Here is a 20,857-nt window from a genome sequence, read left to right on the forward strand (position 1 = left end):
CTACCTGCTAGCCCCGACCACTACCTGCCATTCCACACTCTGTCCTTTCCTGTTCTGTTCTGACAAGGTGAAAGCTGCCACACGACTGGACGCAGTCAAACTCTGCCACAGATCGACAACCCACTCATAGGGAGGCGGGGGTTAGCTGACTGGTTGGCCAACCCCTCCCCCCTGCCAAGCGGGTCTACCCCAATATGCTCGCCTTTGTGTGGGCAATTTTACAGTGGTTAGGTCCATGGCTCGGGTGCGTTGGCTCCAGTGGCACACCACTACCTGCTTGCCCTGATTGCTTCCTGCCATACCAACTTTGCCCTTTTCCTTTCTGTTTTGGCACGGTGAAAGCTGCCATGTGACCGGTCACAGTTAATGTCTGCTATGCATCTGTCGTATGCCCACACACAATCACATGGGTTGGTGACCTGCTTATGGGAGGGTAGGGGGAGGGGGGTCAATGTTGGACGACTGGTCGGCCTGTGATTGGGTGGCTTTAGCCATCTACTACAGGTTTACCCATTGGCCAGCCCTCCCACCCCACCTGCCAAGTGTGTCTGGCTCACATGCTCACGTTTGTGTGGGCGATTTTATAGTGGTTGGGTCCACAGTGTGGCTTCATCAGCTCCTCCAGTGCACTGCCATCTGCCACCCCTGACTGCCACCTACCATTCCATACCCCAACCTTTCCGCTTCTGTTTTGGGATAGTGAAAGCCGCTGCATGACTGGGTGCAACTAGGGTCAGCTATGGAGTCACAGTGTGCTCACTCACAGTCAGACAGGTATCTGACCCACTCAGCGGGGAGGGTTGGATGACTACAGACGCCTGTCCGACCATCCAGGCTACCACAGTTGCCTCGCAAGCAAACATTGCGAGCAAGCAGTGCTCCGTGTTTTACGTAAAATTTCTGTCGCCCGCAGGACTGCACGTGCTGGGCTACATCATGCTGTACCTGTCGGCGTGCCTCAACCCCATCATCTACGTCATCATGAACAAGCAGTACCGACAGGCGTACAAGACAGTGCTGCTGCTGCGCCGGCCGCGTCTGCTGTCGCTGACGCCCACTGCCAACAACAGCAGCTGCCAAGGTATGTCACCAGTGCCGGCTACAACAGCAGCAGCTGCAGCCAGAGGCAGCAGCAAAGCGGTCCCTCGAGAGGCGCCATCGGGGGCCTCGGCGCACTGGGCCGCAGGTAACGTCCGAAGCTCCTCTCCCCGCTGCAGGCAACCACCGGGCACTAACCACGACACCGCACAAAGTACCCGCCTGCTCAGACGCTCTGCACAGTAACCGCAACTCTGCAATAGTGTTAACAGCGTGCAGCTCAGAACGAGTTCTCGATTTGTACAACTTCTGGGTTTGTTGTAGAACCTTCCCATCGGTCTCCATTCATCAGTAGTTACTTTGCCCACTTGTACAGTTGACATAAACGTGTATGGTGGTACAGCTGTTCACATGAACTGACGAAATACAGTGTATCGACATTCTTTTAATGAGATAGGTTTCGTTTTATTATAGGTACTTGCTGAGTACCTGGCGTTGCCCACGTATTATTTATTCCAATTCTTTATGTCCATCTCGTCCTCCCTACACTCTGTCCATCTCGTCTGCTCTCCTCTCTGCCGCTTTCAGCCTCTCCCTGTCCGTCCAGTGACCACAACACACTCTGTCTACCTCTCTCTGGCCCATCTGCTGCTCCTCCCCCACCCCCTGTCCATCAGCTCTTCTCACCTCTGTTCACCTCCTCCTCCCCTTAGTCCATCTCCGCCTGCCCAATCTCCTCCTCACTCCCTTTATCCCCTCCTCCCCTCTCCTCTCTGTCCATTTCCACTTTTTCTGTTCACGTTCAGCATCCACCACACACTGTCTATCTCACCATGCCTCTCTGTCCACCATCCACGACTCTGTCTCCTTCTACCTAACTCTCTGTCCTTCTGCTACTCCCCCTGATTCTGTCCATCCACTCCTCCTCTGACATCTGCTCTTCAACCCTCTGTCCATCTTCCCCCCCCCCCCATCTTCCGTCGACCTCCTCCTCTTCCCTTTCACTGGCCATTTCCCCCTCTCCCTCTCTCTGTCCAACTCCTCCTCTCTCATATCTGTATCCATGTCCCACTTCCCCCTCTTTGTCTGTTCATCATTTCTTCCTTCCCCCTTCTCACTTCACGTTATCAATCCCACCCCAGAGTAGGTTGCTTGTTCTTACTCCCAGAGTATTTCTTTCCAGACACTAACTAATACAAGTACCAAGTTTGGTAGAAATCGATTTCAGGGCTTAGAAGGAGATTTTTACATGCAGCTTTGTCCACATACACACAAATCACGTACATTTGACATACTGCGTGAGTATTTGTACACTTATTTCTCCTGTCCTTGTAGCGAATTTCGCCCTGCCGTTTCGGTTTTGACACAGCTCATTTTTTATGACGTCCTATCTCCCGAACCATCAGTCGTACAAGAGTGTAATTTTGTAGCTGCATTCAGCGGAATACGTGGATATTTTCTGCAAAATGTGTTGCCAATAGAATTAGTAGCAAACAAGTAACAAATTTAACCGCCATGCACGATGCAACAATTTTTCACGCAGCACAGTGTTTATTACGTCATCTCTCCAGTACGACGTGAACTTTTGAACGTGGACTCTGTCACTGCTTACAAGATACGACAAAAAGGTGGCGGACGGTTGAATGTGTTGTGGGCGGGAGTTTTGAATCTTCTTTTAGTCTTAGAGAGATGCATCCGAGCCAGCCGGCGTGGCCAAGCGGTTCTAGGCGCTACAGTGTGGAACCGCGCGACCGCTACGGTCGCAGATTCGAATCCTGCCTCGGGCATGGATGTGTGTGATGTCCTTAGGTTAGTTAGGCTTAAGTAGGTCTAAGTTCTAGGGGACTGATGACCTTGGATGTTAAGTCCCATAGTGCTCAAAGCCATTTGAACCATTTTTTTGAGGTGCATCCGATACCCTGTGTGTGTGTGTACGTGTCTGTGTATGTGTGTGTGTGTGTGTGTGTGAAACAGAGAGAGAGAGACCCGATTTATAGATGCGAATCACTTCGACTTTGAGAGTGAGAAGTTCTATAAAGCAAAACGTGCAGATCAATACAGAACCGAAACAATTTTTTGCACGTTATGTGGTTCACTAATCTGCACAGATTCTGTCACTGACTTTATCGCAGCTTAAGAAAAATTATTGCACATCTCTATTGCAAATGTTATGTGACGACCTCATCAGTGGTGGGATATAGGGTAACAAATCGTGCCGACGCTCAGACAGCTCTAATCCGCAAAGAGCCTCGCACGACCGATCCCCGGCGCTGCCAGCCGTGCCCCCTCACTGTACAGCGCAGCTCGTGGCAGTCAGCCTCTCGTGCGCGGCCCACAGTGAATAAACAGCGCGTTCATGTGCGGGGCGTCCGCTGCCGTGGCGGGTGGAACGGCTCCATCTGCCGCCGGGCCGGCCTTATCTGGGGGCGCAGGCGCGCTGCAGGTGGGACGAGGCGCAAACTGCGGGGTCCGCCGCGTTAAGCGCAAAACGCCGCCGAGTTTATTTAACGACCGGCTTCGTACCCCAGAAGCCACATCACCAGATTAAATATGCTGAATAGCGGCATTAAAGTTACATCACGGACGGGACCGGAGACTGCAGCTTCTACACGACTCTCTGGTACACGGGTCGTATAAACTAAAAATAATAATAAGCATCGTAGAAATTCTTCCAGTCCGTATGTGGCGTACAGAATAGCAGTGCTTAACAGTATTGGTTAAAAACAGTCTTGGTTGCAATTTTAGTTTTTTTTTATTTTTCAGCGAAGCGTTTCGCCTTACTTAGGCATCTTCAGGTTATCTTTACGGATGGACGCGAGAGGTACCACGATCTGCATAGTAAGCTTACTACCTGAGCCCACGTCTTACTCTGTTACTCGCTCCTGTGAACGGGAACGCGCTATGAAGATCTTGGTACCTCTCGCGTCCATCTACAAAGATAACCTGAAGATGCCTAAATAACGAAACGCGTCGTTGAAAAATGAAAAACTAAAATTGCAACCAAGACTGTTTTTAACCAATACTAATAAGCATCATCATCGCTCACTTTATTCATTTTCTCATTGACGTGACCTCATTTCTTCGTTCACTTCTTAAATAGCTGAATCTACGAGACGACTTCTCCATTCCCAACGATCTTCCGTTCTTCTTAATACACTGAAGCGCCAAAGAAGCTGGTATAGACATGCGTATTCAAATACAGAGATATGTAAACAGGCAGAATATGGCGCTGCGGACGGCAACGCCTATATAAGACCACAAGTGTCTCCCGCAGCCGTTAGATCAATTACTGCTGCTACAATGGCAGGTTATGAACATTTAAGTGAGTTTCGAGGCGGTGTTATAGTCGGCGCACGAGCTCTGGGACACAGCATCTTCGAGGTAGCGATGAAATGTTTCCCGTACGACCATTTGGCGAGTGTACCGTGAATATCGGGAATACGGTAATACACCAAATCTCACTGCGGCCTGAAAAAGGTCCTGCAAGAACGGGACCAAGGACTACTGATGAGAATCGTTCAACGTGACAGAAGTGCAAATTGCTGCAGATTTCAGTGCTGGGCCATCAGCAAGTGTCATCGTGCGAACCATTCAACGAAATATCATCGATATGAGCTTTCGGAGCCGAAGGCCTACTCGTGTACCCCTTGATGACTGCACGACACAGCTTTACGCTTCGCCTGGGCCCGTCAACACCGACATTGTTGATGGCTGGAAACAAATTGCATGCTCTGACGAGTCTCGTTTCAAATTGTATCGAGCGGATGGACGTGTACGGATATGGAGACAATCTCATGAATCTTTGGACCCTGAATGTCAGCAGGGGTCTGTTCAAGCTGGTGGAGGCTCTGTGATGGTCTGGCGCATGTGTAGTTAGAGTGATATGGGACCCTTGATACGTCTACATACGACTCTGACAGGTGACATGTATGTACACATCCTGTCTCATCAACTGCGTCCGCCGGCCGGTGTGGCCGAGCGGTTCTAGGCACTACAGTCTGGAGCTGCGCGACCGCTACGGTCGCAGCTTCGAATCCTGCCTCGGGCATGGATGTGTGCCATGTCCTTAGGTTAGTTCTAAGTTCTAGGGGACTGATGACCTCAGAAATTAACTCCCATAGTGCTCAGAGCCATTTGAACCAACTGCATCCATTTATGTCCATTGTGCACTGAGACGAACGGGCAATTCCAGCAGGACAATGCGACACCCCTAACACTCTACTGTGTTTAAACACTTCCGCTGGCCACCAAACTTCCCAGACGTGAACATTATTGAGCATATACGGGATGCCTTGGAACGTGCTGCTGTTCAGAAGGGATCTCCATCCCCTCGTACTGCTACGGATTTATGGACTGCCCTGCAGAATTCGTGGTGTCAGTTCTCTCCAGCACTACTTCAGACGTTAGTCGAGTCCATGCCACGCAGTGTTGTGGTACTTATGCGTGCTCGCGGGGACCCTACAAGATAGGCAGGTGTACCAGTTTCTTTGCCTCTTCAGTTCATAATGTGAAGAGATGTGCCTGTAATATTCTTCGTTTAATCCAGCAGTCTACTTGCTACTCTTTCTCGTGGCCTTCCACCTCGAGTTTTGCCCCATAAGATGGTCTTTCCTAAATTGACCCCTTCTCTTCTCATAATGTGCTGAAGGAGCTGGAATTGCTGACATGAAAGGATAAACTTTTTCTAGTGCTAAGTTTTTCTATAACTGCAACACTGGTTCTTCTTTCTCTCCATGGTATACGTAACATCTTTCGCCATCACCACATCTCGAAGGCATCATTTCCTCTCTTTCCACTACCTTTCACGTCTCGCAGCCGTGAAAGTACACAGGGAATGCCAACATTTCCACCAAGCCCATTCGTTGTGTTGACTATTGTCGCGTTCTGCCACATCTTAATGAGTTTAACCGTTGCAGGTCGGCCAAGGGTGGCCTACCGTTTTCTGTACCATTAATCGGAGATCTTGGATATATACGATCATTCAGTAGCTCGAGATTCTTTAAGCAACCTGTAAATTGGCTCTGACGTAAACCTTACCGACTGATAACCACCACTACGGCCTTTATCATCTTTATCTCTAGATCTAAGTCCAGACTAAGAGTCTTTACACTGGAGAACGGGTAGTTTAGCTCGTCTTCACTTCCTGCAATGAGGATAGCATCATCAGCATAGCGCAAAGCGTATATTTTTCACATTCTTCTCCTCTCCCTGTAGCGTTTATCACGCCCGTTGTCAGGGCCCGTTGGGTGTATTTGCTGTCTCCATTTTGTTCGATCGTGGGCCTACTCGATCACGAGATCTGTCTCCAGTCGAGTACACACGGGACATTGTCGGACGGCAGCTCCCTCGTCATCCACAAAAAGCATTAACCGTCCCTGTAATGGCCGACCAAGTGTAACAGGCACTGAACTCCATCCCACAAAGTGACATCCGCCACCTGAACAACGCACAGCATTCATGTTTGTATTTAGCATTCTGGCAGTTACACCGCTTATTAATGTACGAGCAGAGAAAGCGAGAGATGAGCACATTTTCAATGATTCGTCTCGCTCTTACATTAACCTGTAGTCTTGCAATGTAAATAACTTAAATATATTACCTAGACAAACGTATTCCCAAAATTTCATTACTGTACATTAATCATTTTCTGGTGTTGCGTTTTTGTCCTGTCAGTGTAAATTCACGGCTGTGGTACTCCATTTGAAGAAACAGAACGATAACAATACTTATACACTACTGGCCATTAAAAGTGCTACACCAAGAAGAAATGCAGATGATAAACGAGTATTCATTGGATAAATATATTATACTAGAACTGACATGTGATTACATTCTCACGCAATTTCGGTGCATAGATCCTGAGAAATCAGTACGCAGAACAACCACCTCTGGCCGTAATAACGGCCTTGACACGCCTGGGCATTGAGACAAACAGAGCGTGGATGGCGTGTACAGGTACAGCTGCCCATGCAGCTTCAACACGATACCACAGTTGATCAGGAGTAGTGACTGGCGTATTGTGACGAGCCGGTTGCTCGGCCACCATTGACCAGACGTTTTCAATTGGTGAGAAATCTGGAGAATGTGCTGACCAGGGCAGCAGTCGAACATTTTCTGTATCGAGAAAGGCCGTACAGGACCTGCAACATGCGGTCGTGCATTATCCTGCTGAAATGTAGGGTTTCGCAGGCATCGAATGAAGGGTAGAGCCACGGATCGTAACACATCTGAAATGTAACGTCCACAGTTCAAAGTGCCGTCAATGCGAGCAAGAGGTGACCGAGACGTGTAACCAATGGCACCTCTCACCATCACGCCGGGTGATACGCCAGGGGGACAGTTCCTTGACACCTGTGCTGCGGGACGGAGACAAGCTGGTGGCGGCCTCGGGGAGCATTTATGTAGGCATCCGTAGGTCCAGCGAACCTCGTGCGAGACAGCACGGCGGCCAAGGAGCATCGTACATTGGTTGCAGACCACGTACGCCACATAATGATGATCACGTGTCCCACAGGCGCTGGCATTCTTCAGCAAGATAACGCGCCATCTCACAAGGCCAGTACTTTGATGGAGTGGTTCGAAGCGCACACTGACGAGTTGCAGTTGATGTGCTTGACCCCCCAAGAGGCGGGATCTGAAGCAGATCGAAAATATGTGTGGTATGTGACTGAATGTGTCGTCGGAGCTCATCGCCCGCCTCCACGGAAGTTACGGGAACTGCGTGACCTGTGTGTGTGTGTGCAGGTGTGTGGCCAACTCCCTGCAGCGAACTGCCAAGGCCCCAGTACTTCCATGCCGCGATGTGTCGCCTGTGTTATCGGTGCGAAGATGGACATACACGCTATAAGGTGGGTGGCCACAGTGTTCTGGCTGGTCAGTGTACAGGGCCGCTGCCTCCTCGCATAGTCTTGCGCAGTACATAAGCGGACGAGCTGCTGCTGACAAATGTAATACACTACTGCCCATTAAAATTGCTACACCACAGAGATGGCGTGCTACAGACGAGAAATTTAACAGACAGGAACAAGATGCTGTGACATGCAAATGATTAACTTTGTAGAGCATTCACACAAGGTTGGCGCCGGTGGCGACACCTACAACGTGCTGACATGAGGAAAGTTTCAAACCGATTTCTCATACACAAACAGCAGTTGCCCGGCGTTGCCTGGTGAAACGTTGTTGTGATGCCTCGTGTAAGGAGGAGAAATGCGTACCATCACGTTCCCGACTTTGATAAAGGTCGGATTGTAGCCTATCGCGATTGCGCTTTATCGTATCGCGACAATGCTGCTCGCGTTGGTCGAGATCCTATTACTGTTAGCAGAATATGGAATCGGTGGGTTCACGAGGGTAATACGGAATGCCGTGCTGGATCCCAATGGCCTCGTATCACTAGCAGTCGACATGACAGGCATCTTATGCGCATAGCTGTAACGGATCGTGCAGCCACGTCTCGATCCCTGAGTCAAGAGATGGGGACGTTTGCAAGACAACAACCATCTGCACGAACAGTTCCAGGACGTTTGCAGAAGCATGGACTATCAGCTCGGAGACCGTGGCTGCGGTTAGCCTTGACGCTGCATCAGAGACAGGAGCGCCTGCGATGGTGTACTCAACGACGAACCTGGGTGCACGAATGGCAAAACGCCATTTTTTCGGATGAATCCAGGTTCTGTTTACAGCATCATGATGCTCGCATCCGTGTTTGGCGACATCGCGGTGAACGCAAATTGGGAGCGTGTATTCGTCATCGCCATACTGGCGTATCACCCGGCGTGATGGTATGGTATCAGCAGCATAATGCACGACCGCATGTTGCAGGTCCTTTCTGAATACAGGAAATGTTCGACTGCTGCTCTGGCCAGCACATTCTCCAGATCTCTCACCAACTGAAAACGTCTGGTCACAATACGCCAGTCACTACTGTGGTATCGTGTTGAAGCTGCATGCGCAGCTGTACCTGTACACGCCATCCAAGCTCTGTTTGTCTCAATGCCCAGGCGTGTCAAGGCCGTTATTACGGCCAGAGGTGGTTGTTCTGGGTACTGATTTCTCAAGATCTATGCACCCAAAGTGCGTGAAAATGTAACCACATGTCAGTTCTAGTATAATATATTTGTCCAATGAATACCCGTTTATCATCTGCATTTCTTCTTGGTGTAGCAATTTTAATAGCCACTAGTGTATAAACGCAGCGTTCTGATCATAGTGGAAGCCTCCTAGTTCCTATATAAATTTAAACTGGTACAATTTGAGTATTTATGCCCTAAACTATTCCGTTTCTTTTTTATTTTATTATACACTCCTGGAAATTGAAAGAGGAACACCGTGAATTCATTGTCCCAGGAAGGGGAAACTTTATTGACACATTTCTGGGGTCAGATACATCACATGATCACACTGACAGAACCACAGGCACATAGACACAGGCAACAGAGTATGCACAATGTCGGCACTAGTACAGTGTATATCCACCTTTCGCAGCAATGCAGGCTGCTATTCTCCCATGGAGACGATCGTAGAGATGCTGGATGTAGTCCTGTGGAACGGCTTGCCATGCCATTTCCACCTGGCGCCTCAGTTGGACCAGCGTTCGTGCTGGACGTGCAGACCGCGTGAGACGACGCTTCATCCAGTCCCAAACATGCTCAATGGGGGACAGATCCGGAGATCTTGCTGGCCAGGGTAGTTGACTTACACCTTCTAGAGCACGTTGGGTGGCACGGGATACATGCGGACGTGCATTGTCCTGTTGGAACAGCAAGTTCCCTTGCCGTTCTAGGAATGGTAGAACGATGGGTTCGAAGACGGTTTGGATGTAACGTGCACTATTCAGTGTCCCCTCGACGATCACCAGTGGTGTACGGCCAGTGTAGGAGATCGCTCCCCACACCATGATGCCGGGTGTTGGCCCTGTGTGCCTCGGTCGTATGCAGTCCTGATTGTGGCGCTCACCTGCACGGCGCCAAACACGCATACGACCATCATTGGCACCAAGGCAGAAGCGACTTTCATCGCTGAAGACGACACGTCTCCATTCGTCCCTCCATTCACGCCTGTCGCGACACCACTGGAGGCGGGCTGCACGATGTTGGGGCGTGAGCGGAAGACGGCCTAACGGTGTGCGGGACCGTAGCGCAGCTTCATGGAGACGGTTGCGAATGGTCCTCGCCGATACCCCAGGAGCAACAGTGTCCCTAATTTGCTGGGAAGTGGCGGTGCGGTCCCCTACGGCACTGCGTAGGATCCTACGGTCTTGGCGTGCATCCGTGCGTCGCTGCGGTCCGGTCCCAGGTCGACGGGCAGGTGCACCTTCCGCCGACCACTGGCGACAACATCGATGTACTGTGGAGACCTCACGCCCCACGTGTTGAGCAATTCGGCGGTACGTCCACCCGGCCTCCCGCATGCCCACTATACGCCCTCGCTCAAAGTCCGTCAACTGCACATACGGTTCACGTCAACGCTGTCGCGGCATGCTACCAGTGTTAAAGACTGCGATGGAGCTCCGTATGCCACGGCAAACTGGCTGACACTGACGGCGGCGGTGCACAAATGCTGCGCAGCTAGCGCCATTCGACGGCCAACACCGCGGTTCCTGGTGTGTCCGCTGTGCCGTGCGTGTGATCATTGCTTGTACAGCCCTCTCGCAGTGTCCGGAGCAAGTATGGTGGGTCTGACACACCGGTGTCAATGTGTTCTTTTTTCCATTTCCAGGAGTGTATATCCAGTCACGGACCACAACAGTTTACTATCCAGGTAATTAATTTCTGTCAACTATGACGACCTTCTGTTTCTCGTCTATTGTACAGCAATAGCTGGGAGCAGCCCAGCGCGTCTTACGGCGCCCACTTTAAGCCGGACGAGAGTTTATCGAGTCCTAATCTGGCGCGGACCGCCTCGCGGAGTGCCACTGGCTGAGGTAGCCGGCGTCGTTTCGACCGGTGGCGGCGACTCCATCATCAGCAAGCGGTCCAGTCCGTCTCTTCCCGCGCGATAAGGCCGGCTTTTATACCTCGCTCATTCCGCCGGACGCGTCTGCCGTATATATCGGAGCGGGCGAAGTGACGGCGGCGAAAGATGCAACTGCGCTCTGGCTGTTTCGGCCTCGGAGGGACGTAAAGCGAACGACGTCGTCAGGGATGAGAACGCTGATACAGCGCTGGACGCCTGCAGGCGACGGGAAGTGGGCGCGCGCCTGTGTTTACGATCCGAGCGGTGTGCGCGGAACAATTGTCTCCCCTGCCCTCGTTGCAGTCGCCGTACTGCGTCATCACGCGGCGCTGCACAGCACTCCCTGGCCTCCGTCTGAGGTCAGTTGCTCCGCTGGCTGCGATGAGAAGCGACGGTGGACAAGTGATTCGTTTCACATTGCTCGCTACTGCCCCACTTTCGGTACGGTATATACGGACAAGGAAAGATAAAAGCGACAGATATTGTGCGACCAGCTTGACAGCTCATGCATTGAAGATGCCCATTCGAGTAAAATATATTTTATACTGGGGGTTCCGTACGCTTAATAATGTGTATACACTGAAGAGCCAAAGAAACTGGTACAAAAGAATGGTTGAAATGGCTCTGAGCACTGTGGAACATAACATCTGAGGTCATCAGTCGCCTAGAACTTAGAACTACTTAAACCTAAGTAACCTGAGGACATCACACGCATCCATGCCCGAGGCAGGATTCGAACCTGCGACCGTAGCGGCCGCGCGGTTCCAAACTGTAGTGCCTAGAACCGCTCGGCCACCCCAGCCGGCAAACTGGTAGAGTACGAGGGGGTGAAGATCTCTTCTGAACAGCATGTTGCATGGCCTCCGGGATATGTTCAATAATGTTCATGTCTGAGGAGTTTGATGGTCATCGGAAGTATTTAAACTCAGAGGAATTTTCGTGGAGGCGCTCTGTAGCAATTCTGCATGTCTGATGTCGCATTGTCATGCTGGAATTTCCCAAGTCCGTCGCAATGCACAATGAACATGAATGGATGGAGGTGGTGACACAGGATGCTTACGTACGTATCTAGACGTATCGGCGGTCACATATCACTCCAACAGCACACCATTACGGAACCTCGACCAGCTTGAACAGTCAATGGTTCAGTTGGCTCTGAGCACTATGGGACTCAACTTCTGAGGTCATCAGTCCCCTAGAACTTAGAGCTACTTATACCTGACTAACCTAAGGACATCACACACATCCATGCCCGAGGCAGGATTCGAACCTGCGACCTTGGCGGTCGCGCAGTCCAGACTGAAGCGCCTAGCACCGCTTGAAGAGTCCCCTGCTGACCTGCAGCGTCCATGGATTCATGAGGTTCACGTCCATCCGCTCGATACAATTTGAAACGAGGCTCGTCCGAGCAGCCATCAACAGTCTGATGTCGGTGTTGACGGGCCCAGGAGAGGCGTAAAGCTTTGTGTCGTGCAGTCATCAAGGGTACACGAGTGGAAATCTTTAACATATTGCAGCGTGTCAGCAACTGTGAAATGTACAGCAAATAAACAATGTTTTCAGCCTTCAGTTGCAAGGTAATTTTATTCGTTTACCTAGGTTTCGATTCCAGTAATGGAATCTTCTTCAGAACCTATAAATTAAACCACATATGGACATATATTACTCACTAAAATGCATTATCAGTCTAATGATTGAATAATGAAGAAATTGTGATACTTACAACAATGAAATTATTTTGTGAGCCAAACACTGGCCATGCCACAGATTAAAAATTAAAACATTAAAGACGCATAATCATAAGATTATGTCAGTCAAAATTAAAACCATTAGGGCGAACGTAGACGGAGCTGCGCCGGCCATAAATCAGGACCACACGTAAGCGGCTCGAAAACTAGGCGTCGTGAGCCGTTACGCGGCCATTATTCAATCATTAGACTGATAATGCATTTTAGTGAGTAATATATGTCCATATGTGGTTTAATTTATAGGTTCTGAAGAAGATTCCATTACTGGAATCGAAACCTAGGTAAACGAATAAAATTACCTTGCAACTGAAGGCTGAAAACATTGTTTATTTGCTGTACACGAGTGGGCCTACGGCTACGAAAGCCCATATCGATGATGTTTCGTTCAATGGTTGGCACCCCGACACTTGCTGATGGCCCAACATTGAAATGTGCAGCAATTTTCTGAAAAGTTGCACTTCTGTCACATTCAACGATTCTCTTCAATCGTCGTTCGTCCCGCTGTTGCACGATCTTCTTCCGGGCGCAGCGATATCGGAGATTTGATGTTTTACCGGATTCCTGATATTCACGGTACACTCGGGAAATGGTCGTACGGGATACTCCCCACGTCATCGCTACCTCGGAGATGCAGTGTCCTATCGCTCGTGTGCCGACTATGACACCACGTTGAAACTCACTTAAATCTCGATGGCTTGCCATTGCAGCAGCAGTAACCGATCTAACAACTTGTCTCATACAGGCTTTGCCGACCGCAGTGACGTTTTCTGGCAGTTTACATATCTCTATACCAGTTTCTTTGGCGTTTCAGCGTATATTCCATTCCGGAAGTCGAGAATCACTACAATTTTTGCCCCGCCAGATATTGGTCGCACGGATTTCACAACTTTCGAGAATACTTTAATTTCATGTTTGAAGTCAAATAGAAATTGCCAAAAGAAATATTTATTTTGTGTGATGTAATTACAAATTACTGATTTTCTGGTCTTTCTGCTTTAATTGTACTGTACCAAATTAGTACCCTATAGGTTTCAATGAGAGACTTCGCGAGTATCAAAATAAATGACGTGAATGGGCCGTCCCTTTCGACTGAATTCACTTAGAAGCTAAGGACCACAGACCTACCTTAGCATGTGACAAGTTTCATCTTCGACCCAGCAACCCGTTCTTGAAAAAAGGGGTCTTAACAGATGGATGGGCAGACAGACAGCCTGATAACAAATGAGAAAAAATGTTTATCGAGTGATAAAATTATAAACTAAAAGTTGTCTAGTTTTCTCCTTTGGCTGTATCGTGAAACCTTGCTTATTGCTAAATTTCATGATTCTAGGTCAAAGAAAAGTTCACTATAGGTTTTAATGAGTGAGTTCACATATATCAAAATATGACCGTATCTTTTGATAGCACTGACTTAGAAGCTTCAATTTTTTCACCGCCAAGGGATCGTATACCTTAGTAGGTGATATTAATTTTAACTTGATACTTCTACTACGCGTTCCTGAGAAAAATAATTTTCGACAGTCAGATAAACAGACGAATAACAAATTGATCCTATAAGCGTTCCGTTTTTACCGGTTAACGTACGAAGTCCTAAAAACAAAAAAAACAAAAAAACAAAACAAAAAAACATTACTGTGTGCAGATTCCGTCCGCATCGTAGATTTTTCGTGAAAACGTAGGGTTAACATCATAAAAAGCTGTTTCGTATTAATATACAATTTATTTACTTGCCTGTTTAATAAAATGGTTACCCATAGTAGTACAATGCTTCCATAACGCTGTCGTCGGACAGTGTGTGGCCGATGGGCCAGCTGCGCGTAACAGCTTTGCGCAGCTTTTTCATTTCCTTTTCGACGCTCACGTAGCTGTCGCAGAACTGCACTTTGTAGGACTTTTTGCGTTCATTTCGAAATGGACTTTCCTCTAACTTGCATTTTCTATAATTACGAGCGTGTTTGAAAGTCGTATGAGACGTATTTCATTATTTTGTAATTTTCAGTTTAATAACGAGTTTCACTTATATTCCGGTGAATATGTTTACTATTGTGATTCTTGAGTTTCTCCCGGCGTATTTGATAATCAAAATATCCACGGGTATGCTGCCGGTCTATAGTGTCCAACGGGCACAATATTTCGGCGATCAAACATGTCGCCATCATCAGGTGAACTGACGGACTGAGCTCCTGTGAACGTACCGGCACGGAGATCCGTACGCTATGGCTGCTCAGAGGGAACTGGGTTCGGTCGCGGCGGCGGCCGATTTAAATACCCTCCGCCCGCGGCGCGCTCCCTCCGCCGTCCGCGCCCAGCGCCACGGTCGCGCGGTGGAACAGATTGCGACGGCGTCTGAGATGACGTCGGTGTGATGGCTCTGTCCGCCGTGGTCGTCACAACTATACGTCTGCTCGATTTACTCTTGATTAACCCGATCGCTGGTTCCCAAGCCTTGCTAAGATTATAGCCACAGTCCCGGTTTATGAGGTCGTCATTGGTGCGAATTTCGATGGCCTCTCTAACAACGCTGTCCCAGACGTCGAGATACTGGGACAGCGTTGTTAGAGAGGCCATCGAAATTCGCACCAATGACGACCTCATAAACCGGGACTGTGGCTATAATCTTAGCAAGGCTGTGGCTATAATCTTAGCAAGGCTTGGGAACCAGCGATCGGGTTAATCAAGAGTAAATCGAGCAGACGTATAGTTGTGACGACCACGGCGGACAGAGCCATCACACCGACGTCATCTCAGACGCCGTCGCAATCTGTTCCACCGCGCGACCGTGGCGCTGGGCGCGGACGGCGGAGGGAGCGCGCCGCGGGCGGAGGGTATTTAAATCGGCCGCCGCCGCGACCGAACCCAGTTCCCTCTGAGCAGCCATAGCGTACGGATCTCCGTGCCGGTACGTTCACAGGAGCTCAGTCCGTCAGTTCACCTGATGATGGCGACATGTTTGATCGCCGAAATATTGTGCCCGTTGGACACTATAGACCGGCAGCATACCCGTGGATATTTTGATTATGTTTACTATTATCTCACTTTGCGTCCTAGCAGTAGTTCAAATGGCTCTAAGCACTAAGGAACTTAACATCTGAGGTCATCAGTCCCCTAGACTTAGAACTACTTAAACCTAACTAACCTAACACACGTCCATACCCGAGGCAGGATTCGAACCTGCGGCCGTAGCAGGAGCGCGGTTCCGGACTAAAGCGCCTAGAACCGCTCAGCTACCGCGGCCGGTTCCTAGTAGTGGTCCGCAAGCTCTTTGCAGTGACACACGAAACAATCTCCTAGCTAAATGTGTTCCGACGCTATGGCAGTTAGTAACTTTACACTAAGGCAATACGTAAGCATTTCGCGCATGCGGCTACACTGGTACGATGACGTCACAAGTCAAACACACACTGCGCGACGAACACGTGCACACATAAACGTCTATCAGTTGTGGGCTCAACCATTGTTTCCTCATTATTAGTGTCGCAGTTATTAACGATTCGAATCTAACCGTCTTCTGTCACACAAGAAAGTTCGACCGGCGAGCGAATAGAAGTTTTGACGTCGACAAGGCTACAGTGAATCGAAAGACGGGTGATATAGAATACGCACAAGAAGCGAGAGAGAAAAATAAGGAAGAGAATAACAGAGAGGTGCTAGGATTAGAAACGCTGTGTAACTCAGGGATGGAGTTATTTTCGTCTGTTATTCACCCTGCATATTGCAAAAGCAATGAAGCAAATAAATGTAGAATTTTAAACGTGGGATTGAAGTTTTGGGTGAAATGACGTCAGTGATAAGATTTGCTGATCAAACCTGATCCATGGAATCGGTTATATTAGAGAACGGCACTATGCCAGGTTTGGAATTTGTTTTCGTAGTGTGGTAGTAAAAAAGTACAATGCTCTTACGCTTTTAAAAATTAAAAGCTGGAGGAGCCACAACAAACTTCCGACATTATATAAGGAGAAAACATCCGCAATGTCCCTTGGAACAGAAGGTAAATTTGGTCGATATATCTATATTTTAATATTATCCATATATTGCAGCTTCAAACGTGACTGTATTCAGTACACTGCAAAAATCGCCTGCAGTCATAAATTTTAATGTTTTATTAAACAGTCGATGCATTTCGGGCTCGTGGGTCCACCATCAGGTTTAATTTGTCTTCATACACGATTTATGTTTTCTCTTGAATGAGATGAAATGGGCCGGCCACAGTGGCCGAGCGGTTCTAGGCGCTTCAGTCTGGAACCACGCGTCCGCTACGGTCGCAGGTTCGAATCCTGCCTCGGGCATGGATGTGTGTAATGTCCTTAGGTTAGTTAGGTTTAGATCTTCAACTTTTGTAGTCCTGACTTCCTCAGTTGCGTGTAATATTACGCTATATTGATAATTTTTACTTATGGACCGTCTGACAGCAACTGAATAAAACACTATTTTAGTGTCATACGCGTTTCGCCTTTATTTTCTGCAAGGCATAATCAGTGGCAGGTTGCGTGGGCAATTTCTTACATATTACGCTCCTGTTGCATTTTTGGTGTTCTTCTTCTTATGAATGCCAATTTGCGGTTTTTTTCCCACATTCCACAGCACTATGAACTGAACGCTTGGGATAATAATTTAATCCTTACATTTGTGGTTGCTTCAGGCATTGAAACAAGCGTTCAGTTCATATAATCTTGGGATAATAACTTAATCCTTACATTTGTGGTTGCTTCAGGTAGAGAATCTAATACAATCCAAAAGTGACGATGCAGGGAAGTCATCAGCTTGTGATCTGTCCCTGTCGATGTCGCTACGCTCTTCTCTTTCACGTGCAACACCTTTCCTGGAGAGAACGAGACCAGTTTCGGCCACAGTCTTAACGCCACATCGATCAAGATCCGCCCTCCTTCGCCTTCATTACAATTTTTCAATCTCTGTTCGGAGTCTATGTTTATTGCTGGGAAATAGTAACAATAAAAAACCGAAATCGGTTATTCCATAAACCTGTTGTTTTGAGTGGTTTTTAACAGCTAGGTTAAAGTAAAGACGAAAATGCGGTATAACCAAAAGCCGTTTGATTCAGCGACAACCGCCGTCTCTAGGTGACACTTTGACAATTCACGCCGGGCTCAGAATGGCGCACTTTGTCAGCCTGTTTCTAGAGGAGGAGGAGGAGGAGGAGTAGGAGGAGGAGGAGGGGGGGGGGGAAGAGAAGATTAGTGTTTGAAGTCCCGACGTCGTTAGAGACGGAGCACAAACTCGGATTAGGGAAGGATGGAGGAGGAAAGCGGCCGTGCCTTTTCGACGGAACCATCCCGGCATTTGCCTTAAGAAATTTAGAGAAATCACGGACAACCCAAAACAGGATGGCCGGACGCGAGTTTGAACCGTCGTCCTCCCGAATGCGAGTCCACAGTGTGCTAACCGCTGCGCCACTTCGCTTGATAAACCCGTTTCTGCTCACAAGGGAACCTCCCCATCGCACCCCTCTCAGATTTAGTTATAAGTTGGCACAGTGGATAGGCCTTGAAAAACTGAACACAGATCAATCGAGAGAACAGGAAGAAGTTGTGTGGAACTATGAAAAAAATGAGCAAAATATACAAAACTGAGAAGTCCATCCGAAAGATAGGAAAAATCAACGATAGCGTGAGTTCAGAAGTGCCGTGGTCCCGTGGTTAGCGTGAGCATCTGCGGAACGAGAGGTCCTTCGTTCAAGTCTTCCCTCGAGTGAAAAGTTTACTTTCTTTATTTTCGCAAAGTTATGATCTGTCCGTTCGTTCATTGACGTCTCTGTTCACTGTAATAAGTTTAGTGTCTGTGTTTTGCGACCGCTATATTTGCTGGATTCATATTGCCCACGGAATACATCTCACGTATTTATGCACTCTCGTCCAAAGTAGCGAACAGTCAACTGCCAGCCAGGGAGCCTCGTTAGCGGGAATACCCTCTCTTCCGTGCGCTGTAGTCGACAGACGTCGTGTGTTTCGATGTTTGTTTAGGTGTAGCGTCCCCATACTACGGCGCAGTTACCGCGCATCGGACGGACGGACGGACAGAAAATAATTGTCTGAAAATAAAAAATTAAACTTTTCACTCGAGGGGAGTCTTGAACCAAGGACCTCTCGCTCCGCAGGTGCTCACTCTAACTACGTGACCACGGTGCTCCTGCAGTCACATTGTCCTACATGTCACCTATCTTTCGCATGGACTACTCAGTTTGTATATTTTGCTTATTTTTTTTTCATAGTTCCACACAACTTCTTCCTGTTTTCTCGATTGATCTGTGTTCAGTTTTTCAAGGCCTATCCACTGTGCCAACTTATAACTAATTCTGAGGGGGGTGCGATGGGGAGGTTCCCTTGTCAGAGCAACAAGCAGACGAGGATCTCGCTGGTGGAGCATTAGCTCGAGTGGTCGGCGCCTACTTTTTTTCCGTTCCAATGTGCCCACATTCTTGTTCGCACAGCTCCTGGGGGCATTAGTCTGCAGGAAGGAGAAGCTACGACTTCCGACCGACTGTTCGTTCCCCGTAACGGGAGCAGCAGCTGGTATTTCGCGGACAAATACACGGGTGGGCGTTGGGGGGGGGGGGGGGGGCGGGAAGAGAAGAAGGAAAAGCCCCCGCGTGTAGGGCAGCGACTCTGAGTGACGGCACCAGTTTTCCACTCTGGTACGGCAGGGAGGGGTGGAGGACGCAGTCTGCTGCCGCCTCCTCTGCATAGAGAGCGCCGCTCTGTTTTATGCTGCGTGCTCTGCTTTAACCTGCCAGCTACTGCCAGGGAGGCGGTCCTCGCTTCTGGACCGCTCGCACGAAATGGTGCAGAATAGTTGAGAGAGAGAGAGAGAGAGAGAGAGAGAGGGTGGAGGGGCGGGGGAGAGAGGGATATTTAAGTGGAAGACGAAAGACAGACAAAAAAAAAATCTCCTTCGTAACGAATTTTACTGCGTGACACCCGGTTAGCAGTGGTACGCGTATCGGGGCACTAAAGTGGAGGCGCTGCGGAACAACCGACGGCGAAGGGCCTCCCCCTCGACAGAGGAACATTTGAGAAGTTCTCTGCAAGCGGTTCTATCAAGCCCCTCCCAAGCACTTCTACATCTACATCTTTATACCCTGGAAACCACTGCGAAACGAGCTGTAGAACGTACGTTCCAATGTCCCATTAATCGGGAATTCTTCCCGTTCCCATCACATATAGAGAGCGTGAAGAGTGGTTGTCTGAATGCTTCCGTACGTGCTGTGATTAATCCAGTCTAGTCCTGACGATCGCTATGGGATCGATATGCAGTGGACAGTTGTATTTCAATAGTCGTCATTTAAAATCGGTTCTTGAAGCTTTGTAACTAGGGTTTCTCGTGATAGTCGTAAGGTGGCATCATTTTGAGCCACATTACAACTACCACTCCGGAAAGAAGACCCTTTAATAGTATAAACATCGAGACAGGAAACCATTAACGATACTGACATCGGCTAGGGATTTTAATTTGTAGCAGAATATCTGCACGTTGGGCGATAGTGAAGCGGACGGAGACGGGAGGCTGGCAGGCGAACGGGAAAGACACGAGCGTGGCAGGCCGGCCTGAGAGCTGAAGACAGCAGCGCCCGTAAGCTACTCTGGAAACCCCAAGCGGGTGGACCGCGGCCTAGCAGGAGACACGTGGCCGAGGACGAGGAGAAGGAGAAGACACAGGGGCTCGCTCACAAAACGCGTGGCGGCGTGTAGTTGGTTTTCCCAACGGCCGGAGCGGAAGCTTCTGGAACAGTCTGCAAACTTCTAGAAGCTTCGGTCGGTTGCAACAGTGAGATTAGTCGGCGCTCGGAAACGAACGCATTCCAGCAATATGATTGGCCACGCACATTAAAGGGGGGAAGAAAAAAGAACAGGAGCTACGAAAAAGCGTAGCAACTGTGAAACACTTGTTCCTGGGGCGTCGAGGAGAGAGGTTGGTCCTCGCGAGATGTGCGACCTCGTTACTGGGACAGAGGACTGGTGTCCCACGGCAGCCGTGGAGGTGCCTGCGGAAGCTTTTGGTGAGGTAGAATTTACGTTATCCCGCTGAGGCGAGAACCTTTGCAGCGATAAGCGTCAGATCGCTGTAGTGGTCGTACATTCGCAACGGCGGTTAGGGAAGTA

General features: G+C 49.1%; 1 protein-coding gene across 2 annotated transcripts in view; it reads left to right on the forward strand.

Annotated features, from left to right (window-relative positions):
* LOC126106484 (G-protein coupled receptor moody) overlaps nt 1-20,857 on the forward strand; it is a 501,560-nt gene that overhangs the window by 467,591 nt on the left and 13,112 nt on the right. For both annotated transcript variants that reach the window (XM_049912785.1, XM_049912786.1), the window contains one exon: nt 914-1,081. In XM_049912785.1, the coding sequence (XP_049768742.1) occupies nt 914-1,081 (168 nt within the window). The remainder of the gene's footprint in view (nt 1-913; nt 1,082-20,857) is intronic.

Source organism: Schistocerca cancellata, chromosome 10 (assembly GCF_023864275.1).
Source record: "Schistocerca cancellata isolate TAMUIC-IGC-003103 chromosome 10, iqSchCanc2.1, whole genome shotgun sequence".
Taxonomy (NCBI): domain Eukaryota; kingdom Metazoa; phylum Arthropoda; class Insecta; order Orthoptera; family Acrididae; genus Schistocerca; species Schistocerca cancellata.